This window comes from Lontra canadensis, unplaced genomic scaffold (genome assembly GCF_010015895.1).
Source record: "Lontra canadensis isolate GAN:19392208 unplaced genomic scaffold, GSC_riverotter_1.0 scaffold163, whole genome shotgun sequence".
Lineage (NCBI taxonomy): Eukaryota > Metazoa > Chordata > Mammalia > Carnivora > Mustelidae > Lontra > Lontra canadensis.
In genome coordinates, this window is record NW_022631157.1 from 91193 (window position 1) to 105992 (window position 14800).

General features: G+C 53.3%; 2 protein-coding genes across 8 annotated transcripts in view; both read left to right on the top strand.

Annotated features, from left to right (window-relative positions):
- PHF12 (PHD finger protein 12) overlaps positions 1-7837 on the top strand; it is a 41992-nt gene extending 34155 nt beyond the window's left edge. For 4 of the 7 annotated variants that reach the window (XM_032845400.1, XM_032845401.1, XM_032845403.1 and 1 more), the window contains 8 exons: positions 134-292; positions 906-1701; positions 2947-3072; positions 3702-3845; positions 4934-5032; positions 5769-5851; positions 6418-6556; positions 6898-7837. In XM_032845400.1, coding sequence (XP_032701291.1) covers positions 134-292; positions 906-1701; positions 2947-3072; positions 3702-3845; positions 4934-5032; positions 5769-5851; positions 6418-6556; positions 6898-7232 — 1881 coding nt within the window. In that variant the 3' untranslated portion in view covers positions 7233-7837. The other 3 variants (XM_032845405.1, XM_032845406.1, XM_032845407.1) reach the window with 3 other exon arrangements.
- Positions 7838-10507: 2670 nt separating this feature from the next.
- Positions 10508-14728, top strand: DHRS13 (dehydrogenase/reductase 13). The gene is made up of 5 exons (XM_032845436.1): positions 10508-10762; positions 10864-10982; positions 12015-12138; positions 12322-12633; positions 14065-14728. The coding sequence occupies exons 1-5, from the start codon at positions 10636-10638 to the stop codon at positions 14505-14507; spliced, it is 1125 nt and encodes a 374-aa protein (XP_032701327.1). The 5' UTR covers positions 10508-10635; the 3' UTR covers positions 14508-14728.
- The last annotated feature ends 72 nt before the right edge of the window (positions 14729-14800 follow it).

Sequence of the window (14800 nt, forward strand, 5' to 3'; positions counted from 1 at the left end):
TAGTGGACCCTAGAGTGCATGATGGTCCCATGGGCATTGGCTCCACCAGCAGAAAAAATGCGGTCGGGGCAGAATCCGCTGGACTTGTTGGCGCCATCTCCCTCTCCTTCCTCCTCCTGTCTGTCCTAAACAGGTTCCTGATGCTATCAAATCCCAGTACCAGTTTCCACCCCCTCTCATTGCACCTGCGGCCATTCGGGATGGGGAGCTGATCTGCAATGGGATCCCTGAGGAATCACAGACGCACCTTTTGAACTCTGAGCACTTAGCCACCCAGGCAGAGCAGCAAGAGGTGAGTGAAGGCAGGGCCGGGATCCTGCAGCCAGTCTTCCTTCCATCGCACCACAGCTGTTACTGGAAGTAGCCTCAGTGCCATTCCCATCCCCATCTTCTGCAACCCCACCCACCCCCTCCCCCATCCCCCAAGAGTTGACTATTCCCGAGAGAACTTCTGGCCGATATTCTGAGGCAAGTAAAAGAAGTACAGAGTCAACCAGTCTGCTTCTCTCCGTTGGCCCCCTGCTGTGCTTCGAGGCGGGCACATCCGTCTCGTAGAAAGAGCGCAGTAGACCCCCAGAGAGGTCAGGTGGTAGTGCTGAGCGCACAGCAGTGGCTTAGGGTACCTGCCGCCTGTTGGTTCGCGAGGTGAGCCTTAGGGGCAGAGCCCGAATGGGAACCCCAAGCTCTGCTGACCAGGGTGTTGCCTGCTGAGTGCACCAACAAGTCTCACTTGGGACTGGAAGTGGAATCCTGTCGGAAGTCCAGCACACCTTTTCTGGGCATTCGCGATGGGACCTCGGAAACGGCGCTTATCGGCTCTGCTCTAGCCCCGGCCACTGGGGCAGGAAGGACCAGCGCCTCCCAGGCTTCTCACCCTCCTCTCCTCTCCTCTCCTTCCGTTGCAGTGGCTCTGTAGTGTTGTTGCGCTCCAGTGCAGCATATTGAAACATTTATCTGCTAAGCAGATGCCTTCGCATTGGGACTCTGAACAGACAGAGAAGGCTGATATTAAGCCTGTTATTGTGACTGACAGCTCAATCACCACCTCCCTGCAAACAGCTGACAAGGCACCTACACCTTCCCACTGCCCCTTGTCCTGCCCCTCAGGGATTAGCACCCAGAATTCCCTGAGCTGCTCTCCACCCCACCAGCCCCCAGCCCTAGAGGACATCAGCTGCAGTTCTTGTGCGGAAAAATCCAAGAAAGCCCCCTGCGGGACTGCCAACGGGCCAGTGAGCACAGAGGTGAAAGCCAATGGCCCACACCTCTACAGCAGCCCCACTGATTCCACGGACCCCCGGCGACTTCCAGGCGCCAACACCCCCTTACCAGGCCTCTCCCACCGGCAAGGCTGGCCCCGGCCCCTCACGCCACCAGCGGCTGGGGGGCTTCAGAACCACACCGTCGGCATCATTGTGAAGACAGAGAATGCCACTGGCCCCAGCTCTTGCCCCCAGAGGAGTTTGGTTCCTGTCCCAAGCCTGCCCCCTTCCATTCCCAGCTCTTGTGCCAGCATCGAGAACACCAGCACTTTGCAAAGAAAGACTGTCCAATCACAGATAGGACCTCCGTTGACAGATTCAAGGCCACTGGGCTCACCCCCAAATGCCACCCGGGTGCTCACTCCCCCCCAAGCAGCAGGAGATGGTATCTTGGCCACAGGAGCCAACCAACGATTCTGCTCACCAGCGCCATCATCAGGTGAGTGCTGCTCAGCCTTGGGGTAATTTCCATCCAGTCCTTCCGTGCTCCTCCTGGCAGTTAAACTTCAAAAAACACTTGTATTCCTGTGAATATTTCAGAGGACTTTAGTCTCTCTCTCACTTGCTCTCTCCACATTTAGGTGGTAGAGGAGAGAGCGTGCTTTAACTCGTCCCCGTTTTATTGGTGGGCTTGCTTAGGCTCTGAAAGTTCAGTGATTTCCTCCAGGTGACCTACCAAGTCAGTGGCAGGGTTGGAACTACAGCCAGGTCTCCTGAATCCCCTTCCCACACCTCTCAGGCCTAGTCTTCTGCCTGTTCTTGTTCTCTCCTTAGAGGAAGGCAGCATGCTCTGTTCAGCCACTGTGGCCAGCTGGAGATTCTAGGCAGTGGCCTCCCCAAGTTTCAGTATCCACACCAGACACCAGATCCCACCTGATCTAGATTCTCAGCGCCTGCTCATTTGAAGGAGCTTTCAGGTCGGGGGAAGCAGGGATAGAAAGCAGCACTGCCTTTCAGAATAGCAGCACAGCGGCAGGCCCGCGGAGGTTGGCCTGGCCCAAACACTCTCCCTCAGGCCGCGTGCAGAAAGGCAGTCCCCATACCCATACTCGGCCTAGTGTGGACCTGCTCTCTCAGCTGTCCCCAGTCGGCACTCCGGACCTCGAGATTGCTGACCCCAGCATCTGAACTAGGTTTCAGATGCTGCTGGAACCCCCTGTGGTCTCTCCCGTGTGAACTGAAGCTGGCCTCCTAGTCAGCTGGGAGTCTCGGTAACCAGGTGACTGTGACTTCTCTGCATGGGGGCCCCTGGTCCCAGGATGGCCCCTACCTTCAGGCTCTTTTCCTGTCTCTGTTTACCTCTTAATACCAACCTGGATAAGTTTTGCTCCCTTTGCGTCAGGAGGCAAGAGTTACAGAGGCAGGCACTGCTTACGTGAGTGCGTAGTGCAGGGAGGTAGCGATGGCCCAGAGAACAGAGCCGCCCCGTCACATTCCCCAGAGCAGTAGATTTCACCAGTTTCCGGTGCCCTGGAGACTCCTGCGTGCCTGGGTGCATTGTTCCATCTGCCCTTCCTCACCACACATTTTTAGCTCTAGGAGTTCCAGAGCCTATGGGGTGAGAATCAAGAAGGGAACATCACCTTGGGTCCGAAATCCAGACCTGTCTCGGCAGTGGGGGATTGGACCGGTGGGTTTCCCTCGTAAGGCGACGTAAGTAACCGTCTTCCTGCTCCGTCCCCAGATGGCAAGGTCAGCCCCGGCACGTTATCCATAGGAAGCGCTTTAACCGTACCCTCTTTCCCAGCCAACTCTACTGCCATGGTGGACCTCACCAGCTCACTGCGAGCATTTATGGATGGAAATGGAGGTGAGTGAGTGAGCTGCTGCGTGGAGGTGCTGTTCCTGCGCCTTCGAGCTCATTTCAGAAGGGAACAGAAGGGATGCCTGATCTCCGAGGGCTGGGGAGGTGGGTTAAGAAAGAAAGCCCCTCCTTCCTCTGCCTTCTACACCTCATAATCAAAGGTGAAGCGAGAGCAGAGCCAGCTAAGCCAGTGAGAAAAGAGGATAATTACCCAGGGCAGAGTAAAACCAGGAGGTCCTTGTTCCCTGAGTCGGAGAGAACAGAGGCGCCACTGGCCCTCTGTGAAGAGAGGCTGGGTAGAAAAATCTGATTCTCAGTGTCAGACATCCAGCCCTCCCCCCATAGGCGGCAAGTGGTGTATCTTGCTCTGCCCTTCAAGGACCACTCGACCTGAAATCAGGCCACCCACCTCCAAGAGACAGCTGCACTGGCTGCAGTGGGGCCCGTCTCTCACTGCACATGGCCAGTGAGATGCCCAGCTCGGGATCCTTACGCCACTTTGTACTCTCTGCCGTTCGAGAACAGTCACTTGGCTAGAGTGTAGAAATGCTAAACAATTCGCTGTGTGATCCTCACCTATTTCCACGTTGCATTTCCTCCTCAGCTGCTTTTTAATCTTTCTCTTTGGTTGATAGAAATCGAGATAAATATGCTGGACGAGAAGCTGATCAAGTTTCTGGCCTTGCAGAGAATACATCAGCTTTTCCCCTCCCGGGTCCAAGCTTCACCGGGCAGTGTTGGGGCACACACGCTGGCTTCTGGAGGGCACCACACTGAAGGTGCGCATGCACACATCTGCCAACAGCCCACCATCCAGTCTCCCCTCTGTGTGTGAGCGTCTGTCTCCGCTCCGTGAGCCATCTCGGTTTTCAGAATCACAGTGCCCCGTGTGTGCCTTTCACAGGCTCAGTAAAGCACCGTGGCTTCTTTCCCCAGAAAACAGGAACAAAAAGCAACTACAGCTTTCACATCAGACTCAGGGAAGTCTGCTTAACTCTCTTTCATGCTCATCCGCTTTGAGACACAGAGGGCAGCTATCGGTGCCTTTGGGTATATGTGGTACGCTTTCTGCTGAACGGTGTTCAGATATTTGGGTTACAGAGGTTTCCCAAAAGGGAATTTTTCAAGTCCAAGGTGAGAAGCCAAATAACAGTTGGGCTAGGGGCACCTGGCTGACTCAGTTGATAGACTCAGTTGATAGAGACTCATGATCTTAGGGTCATGAGGGTCATGACTTAGGGTCATTAGGGTCATGAGGCTGAGCCCCGTCTTGGGCATGGAGCCTACTTTAAAAAATAAAAAAGAAAGAAAATAACATTTGGGCTAGCCTCCTGGAAATTCTTCCCACAAGTCTAACTGCTTAGGCTCTTTTTCTGAGCATTAACCCTTAATGAGCCTTACTGATTGAAATCATGTCGTCCCCAGACCAGCAGTACCAGCTGGCTTGTGGGAAACACAGAGTTCAGGCCCCACTTCTGACCTGCAGCATCAGAACAACATTTTAGCAAGATCCCTAGTTGATTTGTGTGCACACCAAAGTTTGAGAAATGCTGGTCCATGTCTTCTGCTGTTTGGCATCCCTCTCTATGGTATCGTCTGGTCTGTCCATGATAAGCCAGTCAGCAGCCCAGGAACTTAAAGTACTTTCATCCTTGACTTCTGTGACCTTCTTTTAAGGTGGAAATGCTTAACCCATGTTGGGAATGCTGTGGGTGGGGGGGAGAGTGTCACGCTGAAGCAGCCCAATGTCCAAGGTATGGGATCTTTTTCTGTAGGCCACAAGCCAGAGGTCTGGGTTCTTCTGGTTTATGTTTGGATCTCAGGTTCTGAGTTTCTGAATGATCCTATCCCTGTGTTTGTCTTGTAGTGCAAAGAAAGGAGGTACAGGCCAGAGCTGTGTTCTACCCTCTCTTAGGGTTGGGAGGAGCTGTGAACATGTGCTACCGAACCCTATACATCGGGACAGGTGAGCCAGCTGGGGAAGGCGCCAAAATCTCTTCAGCCCCAAATACTAATATCCTTACCCACAGGGCCAGAAAAGGGGGAGGGAAACCCTCTCCAGGGCTGACTGGTTTAACCCAGCAGATACCAGGCAAGAGGGACTAAGAAAGGAGATTATCAGCTGCTTGTCTTCCCCGGCTCCAGCCCTTTCGCTTGGGCCCAGCATGACCTCGGGAGAGAGGGGAGTCAGCTCTGATTGCTGCTCAGCGAGCCATTCCAGGCGTGCAGGAAATACCTGCGTAGAGGGCACGCACTGTGTCCCTGGAGGTCTTCGAGAAAGTGATAGGGCTCACACACCCATAACCTTTCCTTAGTCCTGTATCTTGTACGGAGGGATAGTCAACTTAGCCTGCGACCAAGATATCTCCTTTCTTTCCGATGATAGGATTTATGAACCCTGCAGCCCATGTTGTGCCCTCATGGAAATAACGCCCGCTCTTCAGGAGTTCACTCTTCCCTTCTGGGCAGTAGCCACATGTTCTGAATGAAATCGGCTGGCAGGGACAGCTGTTCTTTCCAAGGGGATTGGAAAAGAAATCCGTTTTTGTTCAAAAATACAAGGAAGGGGCCCCAAGCTAGCTTCTCCATGAGGTCTTACCAGTAGCCGCCCAGAAGCTAACTCCCTGCCCCCCACCTTCCCCATACATACACCTTACAGTCTGTTCTCTGCCTGCCTTTGCTTCTACTCCTGCCACTTGCAGGAGCTGACATGGACGTGTGCCTTACAAACTATGGTCACTGTAACTACGTGTCCGGGAAACACGCCTGCATATTCTATGATGAGGTGAGGGGTGGGGATGGGGTGGGAGGGGCCTCTCCCCACCTGAGGCCTCTCCTAGGCACTGGGGTTTTTGTTCAGTGTCCTGGGTGTGGGGAAGGGGGGCGGGGAGGTTTTCTCTTCCTCCGTCCCTGTCATTCCTGGAGGAGAAGAGTCTTGGTATGAAAGGGTGTCCTACCGTGGCTACCCTCCCCAGGAACAGGGCTGCCATTTCTCCTGAGGTTGGTCACAGGCTCAGCAGGGGGAGCTCCCCCAAAATCAGGGCAGGGGACCAGCATAGAAGGAAGCCAAGCCCTCTGTGCCAATGAATAGCATTTCAAGAGGAGGCAGAGTAAAGGAGCAATGGGAGAGTGGGGGTAAGCTAGGGGGGTGGGGGCCACTGGCAAGGAAAGCTTCCCAGAGGAGGTGAGTCTTAAGCCCTATTTGAAAGAGACAGGGAAGCAGGACTTGACTGGGGAAGAAAGAGAGCTCCCCAGGTAGAGCAGCACAGCCTTCTCCATGTGTCCTCTCTCCCCTTAGCCCCAGGCCCCACGCAGCAGACCACACATCTTATCTTCCCTCCTCCTCCTCAGAATACCAAACATTATGAGCTGTTAAACTACAGTGAGCACGGGACAACGGTGGACAATGTGCTGTATTCATGTGACTTCTCTGAGAAGACCCCGCCAACCCCCCCAAGCAGTATTGTTGCCAAAGTGCAGAGTGTCATCAGTAAGTTGGACCCCGTGGCCCCAGAGCCGGCCGTTTTTGGACCTGTTGTGTTAAGAGCCCCAACTGGGTGGCTCTGGATTGCCGCCAATGACTGGCACGTGTCTTCCTGGTCCCACTGGGCAGACTCTCCTTGCTCATGGGCCCGGGGAAAGCCACGGAGAAGCCAGTGCCATACATGTGCACACCCACTTGGGGACTTCAGACTCACCTTGTCCTTTCGCAGCATCCCCCAGCCCTAGTCACCCCGCAGTTAGAATTGGGAGGTGCAGGGGCCCAGCCACAGCCAACAGCCCCGGCCCCTTCACTGTTCCTCTCCCAGTGACCACACTCCTCCTTCCCAGGGCGCCGCCGGCACCGGAAACAGGACGAAGAGCCAAGTGAGGAGGCAGCCGTGATGAGCTCCCAGGCCCAGGGGCCACCGCGGAGACCCTGCAACTGCAAAGCCAGCAGCTCGAGCTTGATTGGGGGCAGTGGGGCCGGCTGGGAGGGCACGGCCTTACTGCACCACGGCAGCTACATCAAGCTGGGGTGCCTGCAGTTCGTCTTCAGCATCACTGAGTTTGCGACCAAACAGCCCAAAGGCGATGCTGGCCTGCTGCAGGATGGGGTCTTGGCCGAGAAGCTGTCTCTCAAGCCCCACCAGGGCCCTGTGCTGCGCTCCAACTCCGTTCCCTAGGACTGGCGGCTACCCTGTCACCCGCCTGTCCGCCCACCCCAAGACTCCTGCAATGCAAAAATGTACACAAACCAAGCCCGGGTTTTTTCTATACTCCACCAGAAACCCTTCAACTACAATCTTTGCATGAAATGAAGAAAACCTTTTGACTGTTTTTTAAAAATCCTTTTTCTTTTCTCAAGTTCTAGGGGGCATTTGCACATATATTTGTACTCAACATTTCATGGGAAAGCGGCAGACCCGAGCTGAGGAACAGCGTGGGCAGGGAGGGGAAGGCCCACGGTCTGGACACTTCCTCCAACACGAAACTGTTCCCCACCCACCTCCTGCCCACCTCCTGCTCCCTCCCCCTCACCCGCCGTTGTAAAATAATCAGAAACTTGTTCTATTTTGTGGCAGTGACAATAGTTTTATATTAAAAGAAAAAATACAGTTTTCATACAGCAAAATCTATACAATATCATTGTTTTATTTAATATAAAGATCGCTACCCACCCTACTTCCGTGGTTCCCACCCTCCAAGTTATTTTCCCTTTCTGCAGCGGTTGCACTACAGGTAGCTACTGTGTATTATGGACAAATGAGAAATGAATTCTTTTTCTGGCTGTCCATCTATTTTATTTCAAATAAGGAAAAGTGTATTTGGATTTTGTGTAAATACATCTAGTGATGACATTTTTTTCAATGTTTTTAAAAACTGTACAGTACTACATGTGGTAGAGCGTTTTCTTCAAATTGTCTATTGTAGCAAAAACGTTTTTGTCGTAAACCTGTTTCGTCTTCTTTTTTTGTTCTCTTGCCACTTCTCCTGTTCCTCCCACCCCTGGCTCCCTCCTTCCCCCCCAACCCCCACCCCCAAGTAGTACCAATGTACATAGTAATTGTAATGTTTTAGACTTTACAGAAACTTTCCTGTATTCTGTATATAAAAAAACAAAAATACTTCAAATTATGTTTTCTGCCTGTCTGTCCTACCTGTCATCACCCTTTGAGGGGACCCTCCCCAAGATCCTAGTCACAGTCCTATTGAACTAGTCTAATTCCCAGACACTCAGTCCCCAAGGGAAGGCAGGAAAGCAGAGGTCTGGGAGAAAAGAGCCCGAGGTGGGTGTGGGAAAGTGGAGGGCTAGGGGTGCATTTGTGGTTGGGTGGGGGGTAGCTGTTGTCTGGCCTTCCGAGTGACCTGGAATCATTTTACATGACCACATACTGCATGAATCCGAGAACATGCAGGCCCTCACTCCTTCCTGATGACTCCAAAACCAAGATAATAAAACAAGCTGTTCTGAGACTTCTGCACGCTGGTCTAGAAACTTGAACCTCAGGAGCTGGGGCTGCCTTTAGTTGCATTTGTTTGCTATCATATTTGAGTCATCAGTTCTGGGAGAAGTCAACACCTGGCTCTGTCCTTGCGCTGTCAGCCTGAACTGGGCAGTTGCAACTCATTCGGGCATCACTTGAGTTCCTCCCCTACACATGGCCTTTGCTGGGACTTTGGGCTCGTCTAGGGAACTCGATGTGAACAGTCAACTTAAGAGGTATGGCTCCTGCCTCCTGAAGCTTAGAATCTAGTGGGGAGCAATCAGTCAATTCAAACGTCTCTGGGAAGCACGATGAAGAAAAAGACCAGTGGAGCCGCAGCTTGCGTGACTAGCAATCCTAACTTACCTATAATCACAGCTCATCAGTAGAATCTACTGCATTACCTTAATTCTAAGGCCCTGAGAATCCTCTCATCAAACCAAGCTCCCATCCTTTTTCAACTCCTTGCAGACCTGCCATGAGAAACTTTCTCTGGGAAGTTCTTTTTGACTCCTTAGAGATCACCTGCTCATCTATCCCAGCAGTGTTCAAGGAAGTGGTACCTGTTGGTGTGTCAGGAATTTGCCTTGAGGATGGAGAGCGCACCCATTTGTTTCATATTCTATTCCCAGCTTCATCCCACAGCGTCTACAACTGAACCCCAAATCCATAGCACAGCCAAGTCAGAAATGTCCCCTCTCCCCAAATTAGGTCTGTCCCTGACTTCCACCTACCCGCCTAGCTTCATCTCCACCACTCAGCTCCTCCTACCCTGATGGGCCTCCTGAACTCCTTGAGGGCAGGAACATATATTGTTCCACTCAGCATTTCCAAGGCTAACCACACTGCTGAGCACAGTGTCAAACAGTGGGTGCTCAGTTGTAATGGTTTCTTCAGGCAAGTCCTTGTCCTGGCAAGTCACCTGGCCAGCAGTCCCCTTACCTGTGCCTCCCTAGCTGTCCCCACCCACCTTGCCTTCATAGTCGCTTCTTGCATTGAGTCATGGAGATTCTTATCTTTCTACCACCTGTGAGGACCACCCCAGAGAAATTTCCTCCTGGAAGTCAGATAATAGATTGTGTTTTATTGTCTTCCTGCTGCTTCCCTTCAGAAATGAAGGGGATGGGGGGCATCAGAGGGTACAAAGGCAAGGAGATAAAGACAGCTAATGAATGAGTGCATTCCCAACAGCCCTGAACAGATGGTGCCACCCTGACTGCGGCATCATTTCTCTGACCTTTATAGGAAAAATGAGGAAGAATTCTAGAACCTGAGGGCTGGAAGTGAGGATAAGGAATTGAAGGACTTGTTTACGGAGGCCAAGGCATCCAGGACCAGACTCACTCCCTCTCAGACATAACAGCATTGATGTACACACTTCTCTAGAAGGGGAGGACTCTGCTAAGCACAGATGACACCCACAGGGCTCACACACACCCTGTGAGCCCCTCCTGCAAGGCCTCTGCTACGGCGCATGCGCACAAAGGACAGTTACATAGAGGCTTGTTCAAGGGCACACATTGACAGAGACCAGAGATGCGTGCACACACCTAGAGGAGCTCTTGGCGCTCATGGGCACAAACCCGTAAAAGGTGGTCCCGCAGCACACACACCCACAGGGTACTTCCTGGGCCTGCAAGTACACCCACACCTCCAAGGTGCTCACATCCAGGATCCAGGGGCACAAACACAACCTGAAGAGCAATGCCGGGGCCCACGGGCACATTACACACTTACAGAGTCATTCACACACTCAAGAGTAGGTGTGAATGCACACAAACAGGCATCTGGAAGGAGTTCCCGCAGGCACACGCCTAGAGGGCGCTGCCAGGGCCCAAATGCACACGCGCACCTAGAAGGTGTTCCACAAGCACACACCGGGAGGACGAAGACGCATGCCTAGGGGGCGCTCGTAGGGCCCACGCTCACACGCACGCACACACACCCCTGTCCTGCCTCTCGCCCGCCTCCGCCTCCGCCTCCGCCTTCCAAGGAGGCGCGAGCGGGTGCGGGGCGGACCGGCAGCCGCCGGGCGGGCGGCGATCCAGTGTGTTGCGGGGCCTGTGCGGGGAGCGTGGGGGGGGCTGGCGGCACGGCGGGCATGGAGGCGCTGCTGCTGGGCGCGGGGTTGCTGCTGGGCGCCTACGTGCTTGTCTATTACAACCTGGTGAAGGCCCCGCCCTGCGGCGGCATAGCTAGCCTGCGCGGCCGCACGGCAGTGATCACGGGTAAGTGCTAGAAGGCCCGCGGGCGGCGGGGTGGCGGGGAGGCCGGGCGGCGGGGTCAGCGGCCCACCGGGCTCAGCGCGGCTACCGCCCACCCACCGCAGGCGCCAACAGCGGCATCGGGAAGATGACGGCGCTGGAGCTGGCGCGCCGGGGAGCGCGCGTGGTGCTGGCCTGTCGGAGCCGGGAGCGCGGTGAGGCGGCCGCCTTCGACCTCCGCCAGGTGAGGGGTCGGGGGAGAGGCTGGAGAAGGGGAGAGGGTGAGCGGAAAACAGACACAGTAGGACGCGGAAGGGCGAACAGAGCGGCTTCCTTGACTGGTCGTTATGTGCAGAAAACAGTCGGCTGATGCTCTGGTCAAACAGGGAAGGAGCACCAGACGCAAGCTAGCTAGTATGTTGGCTTTCTGAAAGAACTGATCGCTTTTTGAAGAGGTTTAAGGATCAGTAAAACTTACATCAATGAAAGACAGTAGGGAAGGGAACAGCAGAGGGAACAGCATATGCAAAGGCCCTGAGGCAAGACAGCTGAATTGATTTTTAAAAAACTGAAAGCAAAGGTTTATTGAGGCTGGATGGACCACAAAATATGGAGTAAAGAGGTGAAATAAAGAGGCTGGAAGCTCTGAACCGGGGCTAGATTCTGGAATCCTTTATAGACTCTATTGAGAAACTCGGATTTTATAGGATGAGCAGTGAAGATCCAACGAAGGGTCCTCAGCAGGGTATGGACTGTCAAAATAGCCTTCTGGGAGGAACCCCTCAGTGGCTGTACAGGCCCCAACTAGGGTGGGGGTGGCGGGGTAGGGGCAAGAATGGGTGAGAGGAGACCAAGGAGAAAGAAGTCAGTTGTAAATGTTAGGATAAGCAATAAAGGTCAGAGGGAATGATGATAATAATACCAAGAACTACCTACAGAGTGCTGACTGGGGGCCAGGCACTGTTCTAAGTATTTCACACTTATTAACTCATTGAATCTTCACAACAACTTCATGAGATACGTACTATGTTGTTCCCATTTTACAGCGAGAAAACTCAGCCCCAGAGAGATGAATGTCACACTTGTCTAATGTCACGCTCTAATGAAAGACAAAGTCAGGATTTGCATCCAGAGTCCATATACTTGTCCACTATATTCTAATGCATAAGGGCAGATCTTAGTAAAAGGAGGAGGAGGACTCTCAAAATTTGGTACCTGGGGAGAGGGAAGAGGAGAGATGTGCCTGGTGACAAGCCCAGCCCTTGCTGCCCCACAGGAAAGTGGGAACAATGAGGTCATCTTCATGGCCTTGGACTTGGCCAGTCTGGCCTCTGTGCGGGCCTTTGCCACCGCCTTCCTGAGCTCTGAACCACGGTTGGACATCCTCATCCACAATGCCGGTGAGGGGCAGCAGGCCCTGCAGGGGGGGCGGTGGGTGGGCAACTGTCCCCTCCAGCAAGGTGTATGCCAAGGGCCAGTGGATCCATGGGAAGGACGCCCCCTACCACCCTCTCACAGATGGGGATACTGAGGTCTTCAGGGGTCCCTATGGAGCAGTGGTTCATGTCGAGCCCCTGCCCCAGGGATCAGTTCCTGTGGCCGGACCCACAAGCCGTTTAATCTAATGCTTCGAGTGAACCATATTGGCCCCTTCCTGCTGACTCATCTGCTGCTGCCCCGGCTGAAGACATGCGCCCCAAGTCGCGTGGTGGTGGTATCATCAGCCGCCCACCGGCGAGGGCGCCTCGACTTCACACGCCTGGACCGCCCGGTGGTGGGCTGGCGGCAGGAGCTACGGGCATATGCCGACAGTAAGCTGGCCAACGTGCTGTTTGCCAGGGAGCTCGCCACGCAGCTGGAGGGTACTGGTGTCACCTGCTATGCAGCCCACCCAGGTGAGGCCTGGCTCTCTGACTGTGCTTTGAGTCCCCTCTCCCATCCTGTGCACCCCCCACCTCTCACTGAGCCCCAGACTCTCAGAACAGTACGGAAGCACTGTACGAGGAGAGACCTGTTCCTTGCTGATCTTGGAAGGAGGTTCTCCTTGTCTGAGCTCTTCCTCTCACACCAGTAAGCCTGGATGCTGGCTACTGGATAGGGTATGTAATGAATGAAGCCCAGGTTCTCACCCCAAGGAGCCATCCATATGAATGAACTCACTATAATAGGAGGATAATGATGATGACGGCTAATAACTACTTGTTCATTCGAAAAGCTTTTACTGATTACCAGTTATGTACCAGGCATTAATCTTGGTGCTGGGAAGACAGCAGTCAATAAAACAGGCCCTTTCCTTGTAGAATTTACATTCTAGTTTAAGGGAAGGGGAGATCACTAATAAATACATTCAATGACAAGTGGTGATAAAATGCTATGGGAAAGATAAAGCAGAGTGACAGGGATAGGAAGTGACAGCAGGTGCTGTTTTTCTGTGGCAGTCAAGGAAGGCATAGACAAAAAGGTGACAGGCTTGAAGGAGATGAGAATGAGCCATGTGGTCTTCAGAAGAGAAGAGCATAAAGAACAGAGTGGATAGCACGTGCAAAGGCTCTGAGGCAGAAGTCCCTGGTGTGCTTGAGAAGGAACTAGGGGCCGCATGAGGCTGGAACAGAGTGAGAGGAGGAGAGTGGCAAGAGATGAGGTATAGAGATGGGCTGGGTCATCTAGGGTCTTCTAGCATTTTAGCTTTTAGTCTGAGGGAGTTAATGGATGAATAAGGCCCATCTCTGCCTTATGGAACACATTATAGGATAACCCATATTGCCATACTGCATTTTTTTAAGATTTTATTTTTAATTAATCTCTACAGCCAGCATGGGGCTCAAACTCACAACCCGGAGGTTGAGAGTCATACTCCAACAACTGAGTGAGACTCCAACCATACTGCACTTTAGATAGTCGTTGCCTGAGGCTCACTAGTAATTATAACAGTGACAATAATAATCACAGCTAGCATTTATAAGCCTTTATTACACTCCCCATCTCTAATGTCCAGAACAGTAGCTGGTCTGCCATAGGCATTAGTATACATTTGCTGGTTAAACAAAGGAATAGGACTTGAGCTAGAAGAAAAGAGGTCCCCTCGGGCAGGGGATTCAACATGTGGGAAAACCTGGGAGATGGGGATGTACAGGTGGAGAGGAGGAGCCTTGCTGTTGAAATGCGTGAGGTCACCTTGTGGGGACCCTGAATGCCCACTCAATACTATCCTGGTCTCCCTGGAACTGGACTCTGTTCCCCACTCACTTCTAGCCCTGTTCTTGTTGCTCTTCCCCTGGGCCCTAGCCCACCATCCTCACTACTCCTTCCTTTCTTCCTGTCCACAGGGCCTGTGAACTCGGAGCTTTTCCTGCGCCATGTTCCTGGATGGCTGTGCCCACTTCTGCGCCCACTAGCTTGGCTTGTGCTGAGGGCTCCAAGAGGAGGTGCCCAGACACCCCTGTACTGCGCTCTCCAGGAGGGCATTGAGCCCCTTAGTGGGAGATACTTTGCCAACTGCCGCGTGGAGGAGGTGTCCCCAGCTGCCCGAGATGACCGTGCAGCTCACCGGCTGTGGGAGGCCAGCAAGAGGCTGGCAGGCCTTGGTCCTGGAGAGGAGGCCGAACCTGATGAAGATCCCCAGCCTGAGGACCCAGGGGCCCCATCTTCCCTGAGCAGACCCCACTCTAAGGAGCCCACAGTTTCTGAACCCCACCCTAGCCCTCAGAGTTCACCAGACCTATCTAAGGTCACACACAGAATTCACGTTAAAACTGAACCTGAGCCCTAAATCTCCTAATCCCCAGGCTGGGATGCTTTCCATGACACTTGGTGGCCCTCGAAAACCTTAACTGCATGTCAAGCCCTGCCCTGGGCACTGAGGGGTTTGCAATTTTTACCTCCATGCTTCCTGGCTGGGGCTTCAGATTGTGTCCTGAACAGCTCTTTTCCTGGTGGAAGGAAATTGTGGGTGATGATTTCTTCCTGAGAAAAACAATAATCCCAGATTGAGAGGTGAGGGCTAATGCGCCAGACGTTGCTTCTGAGCAATTTGAATTCCGTACCTCTGTCCCCACTCTGGGT

Bases quoted from the DNA above. Each gene is read 5' to 3' on its own strand.
- DHRS13 (XM_032845436.1), top strand. From the start codon at position 10,636: ATGGAGGCGCTGCTGCTGGGCGCGGGGTTGCTGCTGGGCGCCTACGTG. The intron at 10,983-12,014 runs GTGAGGGGTCGG...GCTGCCCCACAG, and splicing joins CCGCCTTCGACCTCCGCCAG to GAAAGTGGGAACAATGAGGT. The intron at 12,139-12,321 runs GTGAGGGGCAGC...CCCCTGCCCCAG, and splicing joins CATCCTCATCCACAATGCCG to GGATCAGTTCCTGTGGCCGG.